The sequence below is a fragment of the Diadema antillarum genome, unplaced genomic scaffold, assembly GCF_040938485.1.
Source record: "Diadema antillarum isolate AM-2024a unplaced genomic scaffold, OU_Dant_1.0 seq00001753_RagTag, whole genome shotgun sequence".
NCBI classification, from domain to species: domain Eukaryota; kingdom Metazoa; phylum Echinodermata; class Echinoidea; order Diadematoida; family Diadematidae; genus Diadema; species Diadema antillarum.
The window spans coordinates 139328-157500 of NW_027272435.1; the positions used below are offsets into that span (position 1 = coordinate 139328).

An 18173-nucleotide genomic window follows, 5' to 3' on the forward strand; every position below is an offset into this window, starting at 1 on the left:
TCGTGTTCTGGCTACTCGCAGTATCATGGTCCGAGTTGTTACAACGCGCGCATCAAAAACCTCTTTGCGCGCATGCAAAATTAGTGTGCGCCGATCAAGCACCTCTAAAACAATCAAAGGCGCTTGATAAACAACAACAAAAACTCCAAAGACCGCGCGTCTCAGCAACTGAGGACCGCGCGCTGTCATTTTTGTTTTGTTTGTACAGGATTACGTTAGCACGCACTTTCCTGTCCATTCAGTTTCATAGGCCTCATTTGGTATTATGCAGTGGCCACTAGAATGTGGCGATCACGAACTGCGTGTGAATTGTCTGAAGTAGGGTCGAATTTTTCCCGAGACCGAGTTAGTCTGGAGCCTTCTGGAATAAAAGTCGGTTTTCCTACTATTATTATTTTTCTCAAAATACTCCAAACCGACTCATCATTCCGGCAAACCGCGTCAGCCAGGTAAGTTTCTTAGTGGACTCTTTCGATATATTGCAAGAAAAAATGAAATGGTGCTAGACGGGTTCTCAAGCACTTACCGAAACTTAGTTTTCACTTTAACGATAGATATGGTTTGTCGCGTACTCATTATATTGTATCCCTGACTTCACACAGCGATTTGTGAATGCAAATGTCCAATCCTAAAATTATACATCTACATGAAACATGAACACTCTTCAGGGTTGTCTCAAGAACTTCCTTATCACGCTTTTTATGACGGAATAAAAAAAAAAAATGATATGTAGATAACCTTCCATAGTTATATGAAAAACTTCATGGTTCTGGAGATGAAATCAAGATGTTGATGAGGTAGAGAAAATTAGCGCAGATCTCTAGAGGTCTCAGCAGAAATTAGTTTCTCATATGGCTTGGCCTTATTTACGTTGATATATAGGCTACGCACATACGTGAAATGAAGGAGGGATGTTTTTTAGACAACGGCACTATCTACAGACACAGTATCCTATAATTTGATACTTTGTTCGAAGTATTGAATGTTGGTAGCCTTCCCTCGAGATGTTCACTGACCATGACCCACTTTTAAGGAACGTAAAAAACAATCTGGAGTGCTGCTTTTCATCCTGCATGGAGCCAGCTGTGTTCCCCTACGCACACGGGTAGTTTTTAACTTCTATTTCATCGTCACCTGTACGTTCTATTGCAAAGATACGGAGTCAAATTACCAAAAATCAGACCCTATAGACAAGAAAGTTATGAAACTTAAGACATTTACATGTTTTAACGAAACAGAGATATTTGTATCAATCACATGTGCTTACTGGAGGAGGTAATGATAGGAGACCTATATTATATAATCATCTCACCCGTCTCCTTTCACCTGAGTGTAGATATTTTTTTGATCTCTTTTTGACAAAATCAGTGGAAATAGATTGTACCTATTGAATAGATGTACTGCCGTCTTATTATAACCAAGTGACGATTACCTTTATATAGGGAAGAGGATGATGTGTAGCTTAGTTGTAGACCAAGATCCTGTCTTTTTTATGATGTCATACCAACCGATGGGGAAGTTGGAAGGGATGACATCGTCACGTCTTTGATTGGATTGGCTTATCATCTATATTTAAAGAGTTTGCCTCGGAACGTTACTCGTATTCATCAGCAACGCGTCATTCTTCTTCTTTGGGAGTTCAGTGTCGCATCTGATATTGCGTATAATTTGTCTTCCTGGTTAATAATTCTTGAAAGAGGCTGAACAGAGCTGATTGTGAAATAAGGAAGAAAGAAAGCGGAAGACGCGAAAGTGAAAAGGAGGAGAATCTCTGAAAGATTTGTCAGAGCGACAGTCATCCACCAGTCGCAGTCATCTTTCTTGAGAGTAGAAAGAAAAAGAAATGTGCTTTGAGCAGTATTCTATTCGTGAGTATTGTCTATGAAATGATTCTGATTTTATTCTGCCGTTTATTCCAGTAGATAATACAACAATAACATGTATAACATGTATACATATTAGTATCTCATATTCTTCTTTCCGACTCCGTCATTCTCTTTGAATGAATGAATAAAAAAGACTACACTCTAAGAAGTAAATGGAATGAAAAATGTATATGAACATTACCTGTTTGGGGAATACTTTTTCAGCGACCATATTGTAACCCTCCCCGTAGCCGTCCGTCCATAGAGTCAAGATCTTGTTGATACGATTTCAGCGAATCCTTTCTGGGGTGGAGTTTTTCGTTTCTTGACCCACAAATGCATTTGATAATGCTTGCGTTTGCAAGAGAAAATTCAAGATCTAAACTTCTGTTGGAGCTTTAATCTCTGTGACTGAAGTCACATTGTAAATAGCATTAGGGACAGTCATGGAAATTTCACGTTGTTGATGGTTTCGCCTCTTGAGTTCAACTTTCCCTCGAGTTGGGTTATAACGAAAAAAAAAAAAAAAAACCAGCACCCTCCACTTCGCATGGTGATTCTGTATGAGGATTGACAGCACAGAACTTCAAGAGCCACTTCACAGAATGATAAATGATTTCTTGTATATGGAGGGCCAATGGAAGGTTAGAAATGGTTGGATTTATGCTTAATTTTGTCTTCCCTCTCTTTTAAAAATAATTATGAGTTACCAGAATAGGCACAGACACCCTCGTGCTTGCCGACATCAAGTTTGTGTTGAAAAACTGAGTATTTGTCGGTCTCTTTCCATTCCACCGACAACGACTGAAATATACTGGTTTTATTAGACAACTGGAATGCCCTACAAAGAGCCTTACTTTCTAGATGATGTGGCTGAATTGTATAATGCACTGTAAAACGGTTGTTGTACTTTGTATGAAGCTGATGTTGCAGCTTCTGAAATTGTTTTACACAAGGGCGCCACCATTTTACTCGACAGACTCGACAACGGCACTCAGTTGTGAGTTTGTCTTTTGGCTACAATTTATTCTGTTGTTTCCTCTCTATCACAAATAAAGACATCAAAGCTGGTAAAGGATCTGTGTTTTTAATCAAGTTCTTCACATTAAGTCCGATGATTTTTGTTGTAAACGTGGATGAAAAATTAAGAAAAAAATGTATTAGACTGTTTGATATTGATTCACTCCACTCTGATAACATACAATCACACATCAAGTCATTATGAATAAGTTTCGAATGTTGTTTTCGGCACACGATACGCAGTTCTTCATCCGTGCTCTAACAAAGCATAGTATAGAAGAGTAGGAATTCACAAAATATACCGTTTTATATACAACCATGTGCTAACTTGGTGTTTCACGTTAACGTCGCAATGTCTTCCCTTGTCAGTTGAGATTACGCGAACAACTGATGACTAAAGCAAAATGACATAGTCAAAGAATAGTCATTTTTCCTATATATCTTGATTAGATTTGGGTAATTCGAGACAGGTGGAAAAATTCTTCATAGTGGAACTCAATAGACGGGCTTAAGGGTAGATACCATCATATAATCAGCGTGCAGTTCCAATCGATGGATCCTTTCTTGTAGGGTGCCTCGATTTTTTATTGACGGAGAGAGCCCCATAAATATATTAGTGGCAGACAACGACAGTCGAACGAAATTTCAGGAGGGGGGGGGGGGGAAGGGGAGGAGAGAGGCAAAGAAAGAAGGGTCACTCGAAAATGCGATGATTAAAATGGAAAGTACAAAATATCTCGACGTATATATATATATATATATATATATATATATATATATATATATCATATGTATATATAACATATGCACAGCTTATACAACAGAAAACTTGTCTTGTTTCAAGAGAGAGAGGGAGGGGTAGGATAGAGAATGTCAAAAATCCTCTCTCTTTGCAGAGGGAAGGGTGTATAGGGACTATTTTGTACGATGGTATTTCAGGGCACTGTTAATATGATTTCAGAGGTACACTAAAAAATATTGTCCAAAATCCCTACGAACATGAGGAATCCTAGTGATATAACACAGGTAAATGTATACCTCGCATTTCCTTTTATTCCTTTGTCTTCTCAGAAAGTCTGTCAGCCACCGTAATAGAGACAACATGTTTTGTTTACGGTAGCACTTACGGTAAGTGTACATTACGGTCATGAACCGAAGGCAAGGGTCCACTAGTGGCGGTGTGCAGATTTTGTCTGCCGCGAACAATATCTTATCTTTTTTTTTTTTTAGAACTCTCCAGGCGCTTTGCACAAATGAGTGCTGCAGCGTTGAATTTCCTTCGAATTTTTGATTTCCTTTTGTGTTATTTGAGTAAATGTGTCGGTTGATAAGAGCTTACAGGAAATAGGAAGTTTTCTTGGAAACACAGAATCTCTCGTCAGTGTAATCAGTGATTAGACCTTGAAGGTCTAATCACATGCATTAATTATTAACAACGGCAGTAACTGACGACATCTGATACATCTGAAACAACAGCGTAATAGCTTTTGAGAATTTTAACGAACGAAAAGTTCGAAGGAAGTATAATCATCTATACAATTACCGTATGGGCCTTTCTTCTATTTTTTTTTTTTTTTTGAGGGGGGGGGGGGTCATTGGAGTCCAAATTTGAAAAATTATGTTATGAGATACACAGGAACAGGGGCATCAGAACTGCGAAGCTCTGAAGTAGTAAACAGCTAACATCTTCTTTGGTTCAAATCGGCAGGAGTAGGGGCAAAAACACTAGATTTTAATGTAAGCGATAAGGTATTTATGCAATCCGTGCAGACAAGCAATCTGTTATGTATAGTTTTCAGTCGTCATGTCGCCAAAAGTCTACACGTGTGCCAAGATTTCGCTCTTATTGTCATAAGTGAAGCCTAATCATATCTTCTTCACTTGAATGGAACAAGATATAGGTTATTCAATCAGATCAGCTTCTTCCACATATTCATGTTAGACATTTGTTTTGTTTAAATAAAGCTGTTATTTGTAAGTAACACCACCATATTTATGCTGTGATATTTGATCATTCATGCACAATAGCGATTTAATAATAATAATAATAATAATGATAATGATAATAATAACAATATTGTTATCATTATTATTAATGATAATACTGAAAATGATAATGATAATAGCAATATTAATAATAAAAATAATAATAATGATAATAATAAAAATAATTGCATTTATATGGCGCTTTATACTGGTGTTTCTAAGCGCACTGGTGCTATTCATACAAAAAGACTAGAAAACACATCAACATTAGGACAATGCAAAACCAAAATTACAGTCACAAACGATTTAATTGATATTTCGGCATTCTGATGAACTCATGTTGTGGCATATCAATATACAAAATATTCTTTATGTTACTTTGCAATTACAGTGTATATCTAGGTTTTCTTTTGTATATACCTTTTGCTGTTTAATGTAGGTCTTACATGATCATGCTCATCGATATGGTTCATGGCCCCATGGAAGACTACTACTTATTTGTGAATAAGCTAGCGTGACAAAAGATTAAAAATGAATGAATGAGTAAATAGATAAATTTAATAAGCAAAACGTCAGTGCTGCAACTAATTTCGAGACCGTACAACATAACGTATAGAAACATTGTGTCTGTCATACGTATTTAATTACCGGTGTATATGTCATTTTCATTCCACAAAATTTAGAGTGAAATGCTCTTACTGTACGAACCGGTATTTTTTCTGTGCTATAAATATGCATGTATCTGTTTGAAAAGAAATTGAGTAAGACATCGAAAGGAAAACTATCGAGAGGATGGTGTAAATTTTGTGATTACATAGAGCACAATGTGCAGGAGTGATGTTGAATATTAGGTTTGGATGTTCAATCTCAACTAAATTACATCAAGGAAGATTTTCAGCATGGTGCATTTCTAATTGATTCTGAAGCCCAAATCTCATATCTACGATAAACCCCCAAAATTAATGAAATTATGACACACAACCAATGGCTACGATACTTTCAAAATGAATTTTCATTCCTGTACGCCGTCATAACTTGCATACTGTACAATTCCTCGTCTCTTATATATGTTCTTTGTAGGTAATCATTGTTCACATGTTTTTTCGTTCTTCTTGTTTGCAAACACCAAAAATCATTTGCTGGCATTCAATTATTCAGAATGATTGGAAAAGTGCACCATGTATTGAAATCTACTGTCATTCCGTAGACTATGCAGAAGTTGAGTCTTCATTGTTTGATAATCAAACCACAAATGGCGGGAGCGCATGGATAAACCATAGAGCTGAAACACAGTAGCCCCATGTGTTATAGCTGCATGGATAAACAGGCAAAGCACAGATTTCCTCGTTAAAGCATTTTCACTCCTCATTATTTCTCAAATAGTGCATACAAAGACGGAGCTTATCCGCTGAGGAGACATGTAAAATATATTACTCTTATCAAGTACTAAGGATAGGTTTTAACTGAAGATTTTTTTTTTCTTGAGAAAAACAAAAGACAAAAATTGGCTATCTATATATGTGTGTGTGTGTGTGCGTGTGAATCAAATAGACGGCTGTTCAACTCCCACGTCACTTACAGTTGCCAATTTGTCATACTATCTAACTTTTAAAGTTCATAACTTTGTATGTGTGTGTGTGTGTGTGTGTGTGTGTGTGTGTGCGTGGATTCCCACCATATTTTCACTGATCAACTTCTCTGATATTTCTGATGTATTCAAAGCAACATGAAACATGTTGCATTAGGTGGGAATTTCCCTTTTAAAGTGATATTTATATCAATATAATCATGAACGTCATCTGAACGTATGTGGGTGGGTATACGATTGTCACATATTATAAGCCGTCCGTCGAGCACAGTTTATGAAACTGACTCCCATTCAGAGGACCCGAGTTCGATTCCCGCCCAGTTAAATCTTACGTCCCTGACAGAATGTTTTTACCCACCATGTCCCTCTCGACCCAGGTGTACAAATGGGTACCTGGCAACGTTAGGGTAATAATAATGATAGTGCCCTCTGGCAGTGGCAACACTGAAGAGGCTACCCTGGATAAAGAAGACCTTATCATTATTATCATCATTAATATTGTTATTATCATTAAATAAAAAATGTGAGCATACTTATGCATGATATGCCTATCACAACAACATAAAATCTACGCTGAGCTACGAGTAACTATGTCTGCAACATCTTAACAACACATAAGACCATCTGTCCGGAGGTTCAAGTATATGTTTCTACCTCTACAATATGCATTATATAGGTGATTTCTAGTTCGGTGCTACAGTGCTGGCGCTGGTGTTATCCCCAAATAACTGATCGAGCTCAAACACCGACGCAAGCGGTCCCGATCATTGCAGATTTATACGGCCATGTCCAGAGTGCGCGTGTACTCTCCAAGGGTGAGGATTGCATTAGCATACGATAGGCTATGCACGTACTTGATATGATAGGGGACGACGTGCATCAAATTTGAGAATTCATAATAGAAGTCTTCTGAAATAAAAAGATACACACACACAACAAAAAAAAAAAATCACCAAAAAGAATTACGGAGCTCGGTTCTAAGTAAGACATTATTAAAAGCACCGGGCCCCAACACCAGCTCCGGTATGGAACTACTTACAGAGAACTTATTGAGCTGCTGTAACTTCGACTCATTTCCAGATCGGGATTACCATCGGTGCTTGTGTAAGGATAGCATTTAACACCAGCACTAGCCCCGAACATAAAATCACCCACTGTCTACCTACTTGTCTTGTCATGGCAGCCGCGTCTCTAGCCTTTGGTTATAAATGCATCGTAGCTTAGGTTTGGCTTAGGCTGGCGGCAACCCCTTACCTCTCCGTAGTCTCCAATATGAAGCGGTGCGTGGAATTATAAACCTGAGCCACAATGCGTTATCAAAGCCCACCACTACTTTACGACACTTCTACCACTACCACCACTTCGTCTATACCAGCCTGACTTTGCTGATACCTCATGGCTCTGCATATTCAATGACCTAAGCAAAACCAACTTCTACAACAAGAAAAATCATGCAAACCGCTCTACCTCTATACTGCTACTAACACCTCCAACGAATTGATTTGATACATTAAGCCTATAGTATGTCCACATTAATTTTGGTGTTATATTAGGGGTCCTACTACAGTAGTGGACTACAGTATACTGTATAACCAGGGAGGTTATAGTCCTTCCTAGTATACCATTATTTATTCTTCAGTTATCAAGTTGTAAGGCTTACTGTAGCTGCTGTTTCCTGCCCTGTTATCAAACAATTACGACCTATCCACACTCCCGTCGTGCCTTCTTTGATATATATTGATCATCTTTAAGCACTCTTCCATTTAATCCTCGAAAAGTTCTACGTCATCCTCTCTGGTTTGCGTTCTTGCAGTTTGTCAAGATGTCGACCACCATCATACTCGGCGTGGCTTGCGGCGTCGGAGCCGCTGTATTTCTCGCCACTCTCTACGCCGTGTACGCGTACTCGCGGGCGTGTGCCCGATGCAGGGAAAAGAAGTTACGAGATCAGCCAGAAGCTGTGGGCACCATAAATATCGCAGAACCACCAAAGGTAAGCTAATGCAAATCCAGGGGGAAAATAGAACACACACAATCAGAATTTAACTATACAATGTATTGAGGAAGAAGACCCAGCAATCATGTCATTTGCTTTGGGTCAAACTGTTCTGACGCACTTTCCCCTTTCCCCCATCTTACACGTCACCTGCATCCACCCCCCACCCCCCGCAAACAGAAGAAACACACGTGAAATATCGGTTATATAATGTTACGGTGGATGAACCACTTGGTGCATATATCAGTTTACGAGAGATTGTTCAATGTGTGTTTTTCATCGATAGTTCAATTCTGTGCGTGATCATAAGAACTATGTGATATGTATGTACGTATATTAAGCATATGTATTTTATTATGCATATATATATATATATATATATATATATAAGTAAACGAATTTTTTACGGCGTTCTTCTTCTACTGATTCGTTTACTTATTATCATCAAGATGCCGAGCAGACCAATTTTCTTATTACGTTTATATATATATATATATATATATATATATATATATGGCCTACATATACATATAATTATATATCATAAACAATATGCAAATTAGTTCATGACAAAATAACACAAATTTCATTATAACAACATAGATTTCACATTGTCAGTATTACGAATGAAAAAGAACGATTTTTATGTGTAAAAAAGGAAAAGAGACATATATATTACATAAACATGCACACACACACGCACACACACACACACACACATATACATACATACACATGCATAAAGTAATATTCTGCACATTCGCTAAATCACTGGACTTGACATCCAATATTTGTGTTCTTCTTAATTGCCTACACGTGAGAAGAGATCGCCAGTAGAAGCAACTTTTTAATACTTCCCGGGTCATGGCTGTTCACGCAAATTTCAATGAATCAGTAATCAATAGCCATGACAGTTACATCACTTTGGCAATAAAAAGTCTGGCATTGAAAGGGACATGTTACTATGGTAGGCTTATATACGGGAACCTTTCCCGAAAATGTTGTACTTATTCTGACATGACATTCATAACTATGAAACATCTGTTCATTGGTCTTATTTGTTTCCATTCAGGTGCTAAACGCGAGAAGCGGGAAAGAAATCCCGGGATCATGTGCTTTTTTTTTTTTAATGTTCGAAAACGCAATTCATTCCGTTTCAAAGCAACGTGATACTAGAATGTATAATGTACAGAGGGCCCTGGTCTGGTCTGAAAATGATAACACAAGCGATTTGTGTCATGCCATTCTTATGCTGTCACAAACCAGCATTCTACGAAAAGAAAACTTATACAATGAGGGCTCTTTGTGTTTCGTCCTGTATGCATCTATCCAGAATTTCTTCATCCCTAAGGAGCGGATCGCAGTGCAGCCAATTGCAAACCGAATCCAGTCTCCACCGCAGAGAATTGAATCCCCTATCCGATCCGACCCAGATCTCAACAGTTTGAGCACCAGCGACTCGAGCCACAATGGATCATTCTGCGGCTCGTTCGAATCCGAGATTGGAACAGTGAAACCGGAACTGTATCCGAGGAAAGACGATTGTCTTGTCATCAAGTCATCTGAGCAGTACGGCAGTGGAGCAAACGGTCATTCTCATACAAAACAGGGAAAGAGGATTGGGCGATTGCACGTCAAACTGAAATACGATTTCAACAAGTCTGACTTTGTCGTGAAATTGATTGAAGGTGAGTTTCTTTCTCTATCTTGCCCCCATCTCTCTCTGTCTCTCTTTGTCGCAATGAATCAAGTTGACCAGAATGACGATTACAGCTATCCACATGACATATTTCTATTGTATACTCTCAAAATGATATGATAAATCAACATTGTAAATGTTGTCACTCCTGTAACCTGTTTGTAAAAATAAATGTTATATTTAACACTCAAAATGTTGAATCTACCATTCCTTTTTATTCAACATTTTGACTGTTAAAAGTTTAACATTCAATGAAAGGTTGGATGAGTTACAGCATTTTGAATATTGGTTTCCCATTTCATTCTTAGAGTGTAAAGGATGTAAATGTCATGTCCTCTTTTATCATTATTCACAATGTGCTATATCTTTAGATCTTAACCATGGTTTGCAGAAATATTTAACCTATTAACACTCACACGTACGACATTATGCCTTTGTCATCATGGGAAACATGTTATCTGATATAGCCCAACATATTTGAATGGCGACAGATTTGGTCGGCTGTATTACAGAAATCATTAAGGATGGTGAGGATCGGATATGTCTTCATCATCTCCTTCATAAGAAATGTAGTCACCGTATCTCTTCAGTGGATTTGAATCGGTCACTCTTCGCCCTAAATTGAATATTATATTTGCTGTAGGGTTGGCTTTGTGTTACACCAAGAACACACTCACTTAAAGAGATTAAAGTGGAAGTGAAAGCTGAGAGATTCAGCGAAGTAGAGGAGAGAGAAGAGAAAACCTAGAGGAAGAGCGGGAGAAGAATGCAGACCAGTTGGCATGGCAGTCATATAATGCAACTTGCTATGACGGATTCGGCCGGATTTGAACATTTGAGACAGATCAGGCGCCCATGCATCTTCCACTATAAACATGCTCGTGCATATTTTGAAACAATTTCCCCATACCAAATCCCTGCAATGAATGCATGGATTCATTTCCCCTCGATTAAATAGCAGAGTATACATCCGATAGCAATATCATGGTTACAAAGTGTATTGTGAGCAAAATTGTCTGATTGTCGTAATTCAATTTGAGTCGACCATATGATTAAATTAGGCATTAAATTTCGCCACAATATTTTCGTTAAAAGAGAGACAAGCCACGAAAATAAAAACAAAGCGTCTGGTTTGAAAGAAAGCATAGTCAGTATTTTCAAATTCAGGCTGTGAAATACATGAGAAAACACTCATACAATAATTTGTTTTCCAGTATATTTTTTTGTTGTTTTACTAATCCATTTACATAATGCAATTATACGAAAGTATTCTTTTCTTTTTTAATTTGAATGTGCACAACAGAAGAGAAATCCGACATTTCCTGTCCATCGTTTTATAGAAATCCACTGAGTGATTCAAGGAAATGAATATGCAATACATCAAGGCGAAATATTGGACGAAATAATTATATTATAACAAAACAACAACACTACGAACACGAAGACCTCCCCCTTGCCTTCTACATCTTCTCTCCCCTCTCTTACGAACCTGTATCCTATTTCTATCCCCCACCCTCTGTGCACACACACGCACGCACATACACATATGTATTTATATAATTATGTATGTATATATATATATATATATATATATATATATATGTATATATATGTTGTTTTTTTTTTACGTGAAGCTGGCTTGGCCACGTACGTTATGGGCAAAGTGATGGGTGCTCCATTGTATACAAGTAGTCGCGACGTTCTTATGTTCACATCCCAAGCCCTGACGAAGATCCGTGAAAAAGTCGAAAGCTTGGCATTATTAAAGGGGAAAATCCAGTCCAAATATAAGTTAGTCTGACAGGAAAAAGTAAAATGTTGGAGTTCAGCGGTAAATTTTGATCAAAATCGGATGAAAAATAAGGATGTTATGACAATACAAAGTTTCGCTAATTTTTCAGGAAACAGTTCTTGAACGGTCAATATGAATATGCAAATGGAAAAGTGAGCATGTCATCCCCTCACAACTTGCCATTATATAGTTTGCACATAAAATCTTAAAATTTCCAGTTTTTCATTCAAACGCAATTACGTCTTAGGATCAAATCCTATATCTAATTGATAACTTTTCTGATGTTATTCAACCAGGAATAACATCATGTTTCAGACTTCGTTTTTGTACACGATCAATGGAAAATTGTGAGGGTATGACATGGTTAGCTCACTCATTTGCATATTCATATAAACTGTACAAGAACTGTTTTGCAGAAACTAGCAAAACTTCAAAATGTCCTAACTTTCGTATTTTCCATCCGATTTCAGTCAAATTTGTACCGTTGAACTCGTAAGATTTTACTCTTTTTTATCAGGCTAACTTATATTTGGACTGGATTTCCCCTTTAAAGGCAATAAGTGAACTAATGCAACGTCCGCTAGCTCTTCCTTTGTCGTATTAAATATACTCGTATTGATAACTTTTGGATTTGTTTATGCGGTATGACGTGTGTAATGGCGCAAATCGCACCATCTATAATATAGACTTGTTATGACCTATACGTCTCTCTCTCTCTCTCTCTCTCTCCCCCCTAAGCGCCTATATGAAATAGTAATTCTCATCAATTATATTGGCTTATTAATCAGTCATACCATACTTCACATTATATTCATTTTCAATAGGTGCAGCAATTTGTTAGGTAGCACGTGATACCACAATGATTCGAATTTGTGTCTGTAGATTCCCAGTGCATCACATACGGTGATTCAAAGCTACCAGTCAAGTGTTGCACAACGTTAATGTCGCCATGAGACTCATAATTCACATGCAGCAGAGAGCATAATTATTCATGTTTGTTTTTACTTTTTCCTCCTTCGGTAAACCATATGCAAACGACATAATTTTATAAAGCACAAGAATGCACGAAGATGTACCAACCAGGTTTTATCCCAGACATGCACGCGAGCAAACTACAACGGTTAAGAAAAGGGATTATACATGCTTTAATTTTCAGCGGAGTATATATGGTATCAGAAACCATTGAAGAGAAGACATTGGAAAGTAAGAAATACAATCTTACATGTAAAAATTGCTTGTAATTAGCATACATTCTTTAATAAAAAGAACAGGTTTATTCTTAATAAGAAGTCATGGACTCGAGAGCAATGGTGCACATTAAACAATAAAACGAAGGACAAGCAGAAACAAAAGTGAAAAATCAATATGAAATGGAAATGAAAATAAAAAGACGATATCACACAATTGCAGCAGTGGATGATCGCTGACAGTTGTAAGCAAAAAACACCAAAAGATTTATGAGACATAATGTAAAGTAAATTTGAGATGAGTCGGATGATTGGAAAAAGAGACTATACATTCTGTATTCCTCATGCATGATATATGAGCCTGAGCCGGTGTCTAATGAATTTCTAAGACAATTTGCAAAATGACCTAAATTTTTTGACTTAAGCATGCTTATTAGTTTATGGAATACCGGCCCAGGTCTTTAAAGACGGTGTAGCAGGAGCATAGCGATTGCGCAATGGAGCCTGTACAAAATACTAATCAAATGACAAATATATATACAATCATTTTAGTTTTATATTTCGTCGAACGCTTTCATTCATATAAAACACCGCGAGGAGGTCATTGAAGTCTATAACTAAACGCGGAGTTATGGACTTTTTTTTGAAAGATAAGAGATCTATTTGTGTAAGGCTGTTTAACATCAGATCTAACGAAAGATCTGACGAAGAAAATTGGTGCAACATGAGTTATCGACTTCATGCATACAACTATACACGTTGATTTAAATTACGAGACCGTTTAGGTAAAACAACTCCCGAACGGCTGCTAACAATCGCATTCCATACTAGGGAATTTACAATATCTTTGCACTCTTCTATTTAAAGTCCACCTTTGTGTTCTTACATCGTCTGCTATAAAATAGGATATCCACAGAACATGGATTATTCTTACAGGAATTGCCAGAGGTTCTTTTTCTACGAAGACAAAGAATCAGTAGAAAGCAATAGACGTCTAGAGCTAAATTTAGATGGTCTGTAGAAGAAGCAATAAAACACACCGTGTACCGTGCACACCTGCTGAGTAATAAAGGACTATTGATCAGGGAAAGAATTTTAGATGTACATATAATCATGTGGCAGTATGTAGCATAAGTTTGTAAGAAAGGCTGCCATCGTCTGAAAATACGATACTTCGTGAATAAGGTATTTTTATCAATTGTAAGTGTCATATGTGATACAACGTTACGTGTAAAAGTAGTAATAATCCTTCAATTTGAATTATGACTTCTAATATGCTAGCAAAATTATAAACAACTAGCAAAAAACACAAGCATCGAAAAAATAACTTAATTCAACTATTGTTAGCTGACCTGAAATAAACCTGCTTCATTACCAGGTATACCATGTGAACGGACTTGCATTAATGGAAAACGGTCTTTATCAGGAATAGGCGGTTCTATTCAACTTCCTCCTTACGAGTCCCAGCGGAAGAAAAAAAAATAATGAGATTCCTTTTTACGCTGGCGAAATTTGAATTCCATTTCGTCAAAGTGCATTATTTTATAGGATTATCCGATTCGCTACCCATGGCATTCAGACAATGTCTCCGGTGGGAAAACATTTCGAAAGGCATTTCATTTCCCTCGGGAAAAGAAAAATCGGCAATATCCGTATAATCTCTCAATTTATACTGCTACAACAATACTATGCCCCCACATATTATCTACAGACACAAACACTTCACCGCGTCATAAACGCCAAGTTTATGCACCCTGAACATTTCCATCATCATTATCGGACCATCACAAAAGCACAAAAGTATTTAAACTTCTCTTTTTCTCAGTTGCAGTTAAAAGAGGTTCCAGTTTAACTAATTTGTTTTATTTCACGCAAATCTCGCAGGATACCTACCTTTGCAATTCGCTGTGCATGTTGAAAACATAATGAACGCGTGAATATAGGGAAACGTACCCGCAGTGAGAAAATCGAACAAAGGTGTACCGTAGCGTCTGTTATGTTTGGAAAAGTTTGTGTGATTCGATAATTAGGCCCATTTTGCAGACCTATACCTCTGTTTCTGACGAAAACTACATAATACCCATATAAGTTTATTCCTGCTATATGAAATGTTGCTCGAGTTTGTTTGCCAACCTCAAGAAGAAACAAAATGCATGAATATATGCCCTTTAATACTTAGCATCCTTCTGCCGTCCTGTATATGTAACCTCCTCTAGCCTACAAATATTACAAATGTAAATGTGGAAACAAATCATAATTTCCTCTTTAAAAACAAATTTAAGAAGTGATTTGATATATTACTGTTGGTGTCTTTTATGTCGTCCATCGACTAGATAAGTAGCATGATTAAGTTGAGGTTACAATTATGGCCGATTAAAGAGATATGGAGTGATAAGTATAATAATGGTCAATCCAAAGAAATAGATGCATAAGTTCAACTATCAGTGAAAACCATGCAATATTCCGTAAGTGAATACGCTAAATATGATTTCTGAATACGCAATGATATTTCGCGAAATACTGTTCTGCACTAAGCTTCTTTATGTACCAGAGTTTTACCTACCAGTTAGCGATATCAATTTCTCCCTATGTCAACCACTGAGTGATTTACTAGTTTTCATATACTTCTCCTTTTTAGCACAACATTTGCCCGCCATGGATATTGGCGGATCAAGCGACCCCTACGTCAAGATATCACTGGAACCAGACGAGGACCGGAAGATTAAACAGTCGACTGTTCAGGTGACGTAACACATTGAAACGCATCAAACAATATTTTGCCTCGAGAGTAGACTAATCTTCCTTCAACAAATATCTGTCATTGCAGTAATTGCTTTCTGTTGATAGTGGTTGAATGGTTCTAAAGCTTTGTGACAAGCAACTAATAGTTAGACAGAAGATGAGAAAGCGCTCTCTCGATCATAGTGTTGTGAATTATTTCCTTTTCTTGTTCGTGAAATGCCCAATGTCGATGTTACAATGCAGTCTTTTATGTGCATGATAGGAAGTTTCGCGTATTAACTTTTAGTTATTCCTAGTGACGAATAGGCAACTTAAGCTACCTTTATGAAATGTCTCCTGTTCTTCATTTTCATTTCATCTCATCTCCGTAGATGAAAAATCTTGGTCGGTCTATTTTGTATCATCGTCATAGTCTTGTCTGATTGAAATATTTCAACATCCAGGCATGGAGTCTCGTGAAAGTTACCGACTTCTTGATTGTACTTGGAGCAATTTTGCATGTTTCTTTCATATCACTCTTTCCTGAAGTTGCTTTGGAAAATCTTTACAGGTTTGCGAAGTTATAGTTTTTAGCCGTTGGGGAAAAAGTGCTTCTTTTGGATTTCTTTATGAATAGCAGTCTGCGTATTGAAAGAATGAGATGGCGATAATGTTTATCGATGCATATACAGTGTACCTCAGTCCTGACTTAATCTCTGCGTGCACTTCTTTTCATTCTTCACAGAGAAGAACACTGAATCCTGTGTTCAATGAAATTTTCAAATTTCCCACCACCTACGAGGAGCTGCAAGAAAAGATCGTCCGCTTTTCCGTTTTCGATTTCGACAAGTTTTCGCGCCACGATGCGATCGGCGAAGTCGTGATCAGAATCTGCGACGTTGACGTGTCCCGTGAACTTGACGTATGGAGCGAATTACGGTCTCCCCAATCGGTAAGTTCTTCAGTGTTGCATTCAGTGAATTAAAGGAGGCACATGTTTAAAACAGGAAAGCTGGTTTGTAACGCCAAAACGCGTTAAAATGAGTAGGGTGTGACACTTGACAGTATTGAGGTCCGAAGTAGCAGCATATATAGTTGTACAGTTTACCCATTTCCTGTTCTATTGTAAAGAGCTGTCATTCTATCCGTACAGGATATTTTGTGGAGGGCCCATTGTGTGTGAGAACCATATAACCAAGTCTCCCCATCACAAGACGTAATGAGAAGGGTGTAATCCATTGGAATACAATAGATCGGAAACGGCAAGGCAATATATTCTCAAGAAAAAAAAAATCTGCAAAAGCTCAGTCAATAATTGTCAAAGCTTTCAAATTTCAAATTTCATGGCACCATACCTCTATTAAAGGTAAAAAAGACTGGTGACCATATAGTACAAAAACAAAACAAAACAAAACACTGAATCACAGTAGACAGCTCCGTGACCTTAAAAAATGTCTGTAGAAGTTAAGTGAAAACATGAAATGACAATCGATGAAGAAAAGAATGTATGGAGTCCTAAACACATTGGGATGCATCATACACGTCTCCTGGAAATTATATTTTGATTAGATTTGATGATTATGGACTCAAGAGTAACGGGGGAAATCGTGAGTAGAAGGTGAAGCATCACAGACTGCCATAAACCACATGGAGAGAGTGAAACGCACAAACAGGCAAATCAGACACTTGAGAATTAGTTTATTGATATCTGAAATGTGTGTTTGCGTAGGAAAAAGTGATTGATCACCGAATATTTTTTTTTAATTAGTGTATAGAAATATCACAAACACATAAGCACACACATACACACGCGCGCGCGCGCACACACACACACATACACATAAATATAATGTTACATCGGATTTGAAGTAGTATCACCTTTTTTTTAAAGCAATATCCAAATAATTGGGAAACTTAAGGCTGCAGAGCTGCCCACTACAAGCCAAAAACCCATACCAAGGTATATTTTTAATGTATACATGAACAATCAAAAGCTGTGACAGAGCATTTTACTTTTTAGTGTGTCGATGCATGGAAAGCTAAGGAGGTTCGTCTGCTATACGTCACTCGTTCCCAGTCTCTGGGAGGAGGTTCGGATGTTTTGAATCTGACAACTTGCAATATCAGAATCCGTTGCATTCATTGTATATTGTTTCCGTTTCATCCGCATCTTGTAAAAGATACCTTTTGCGATATTCTGTCAGGTGTCCATGCGCAATCCCATTGTCTTTTGAGCGTTTTTTTTTTTTTTTGGGGGGGGGGGGTGTAGGTTGGGGTTTCTTGAAGGCTGTATCTGAGTCACTTTGCACATTGGCGTAA

General features: G+C 37.5%; 1 protein-coding gene across 1 annotated transcript in view; it reads left to right on the forward strand.

The window, feature by feature from the left end:
• Positions 1-18173, forward strand: part of LOC139712042 (synaptotagmin-5-like) — a 37310-nt gene that overhangs the window by 16658 nt on the left and 2479 nt on the right. The window contains exons 2-5 of the mRNA XM_071623881.1: positions 8273-8452; positions 9789-10143; positions 15772-15875; positions 16600-16806. Of these exons, the coding sequence (XP_071479982.1) occupies positions 8282-8452; positions 9789-10143; positions 15772-15875; positions 16600-16806 (837 nt within the window). The 5' untranslated portion in view covers positions 8273-8281. The remainder of the gene's footprint in view (positions 1-8272; positions 8453-9788; positions 10144-15771; positions 15876-16599; positions 16807-18173) is intronic.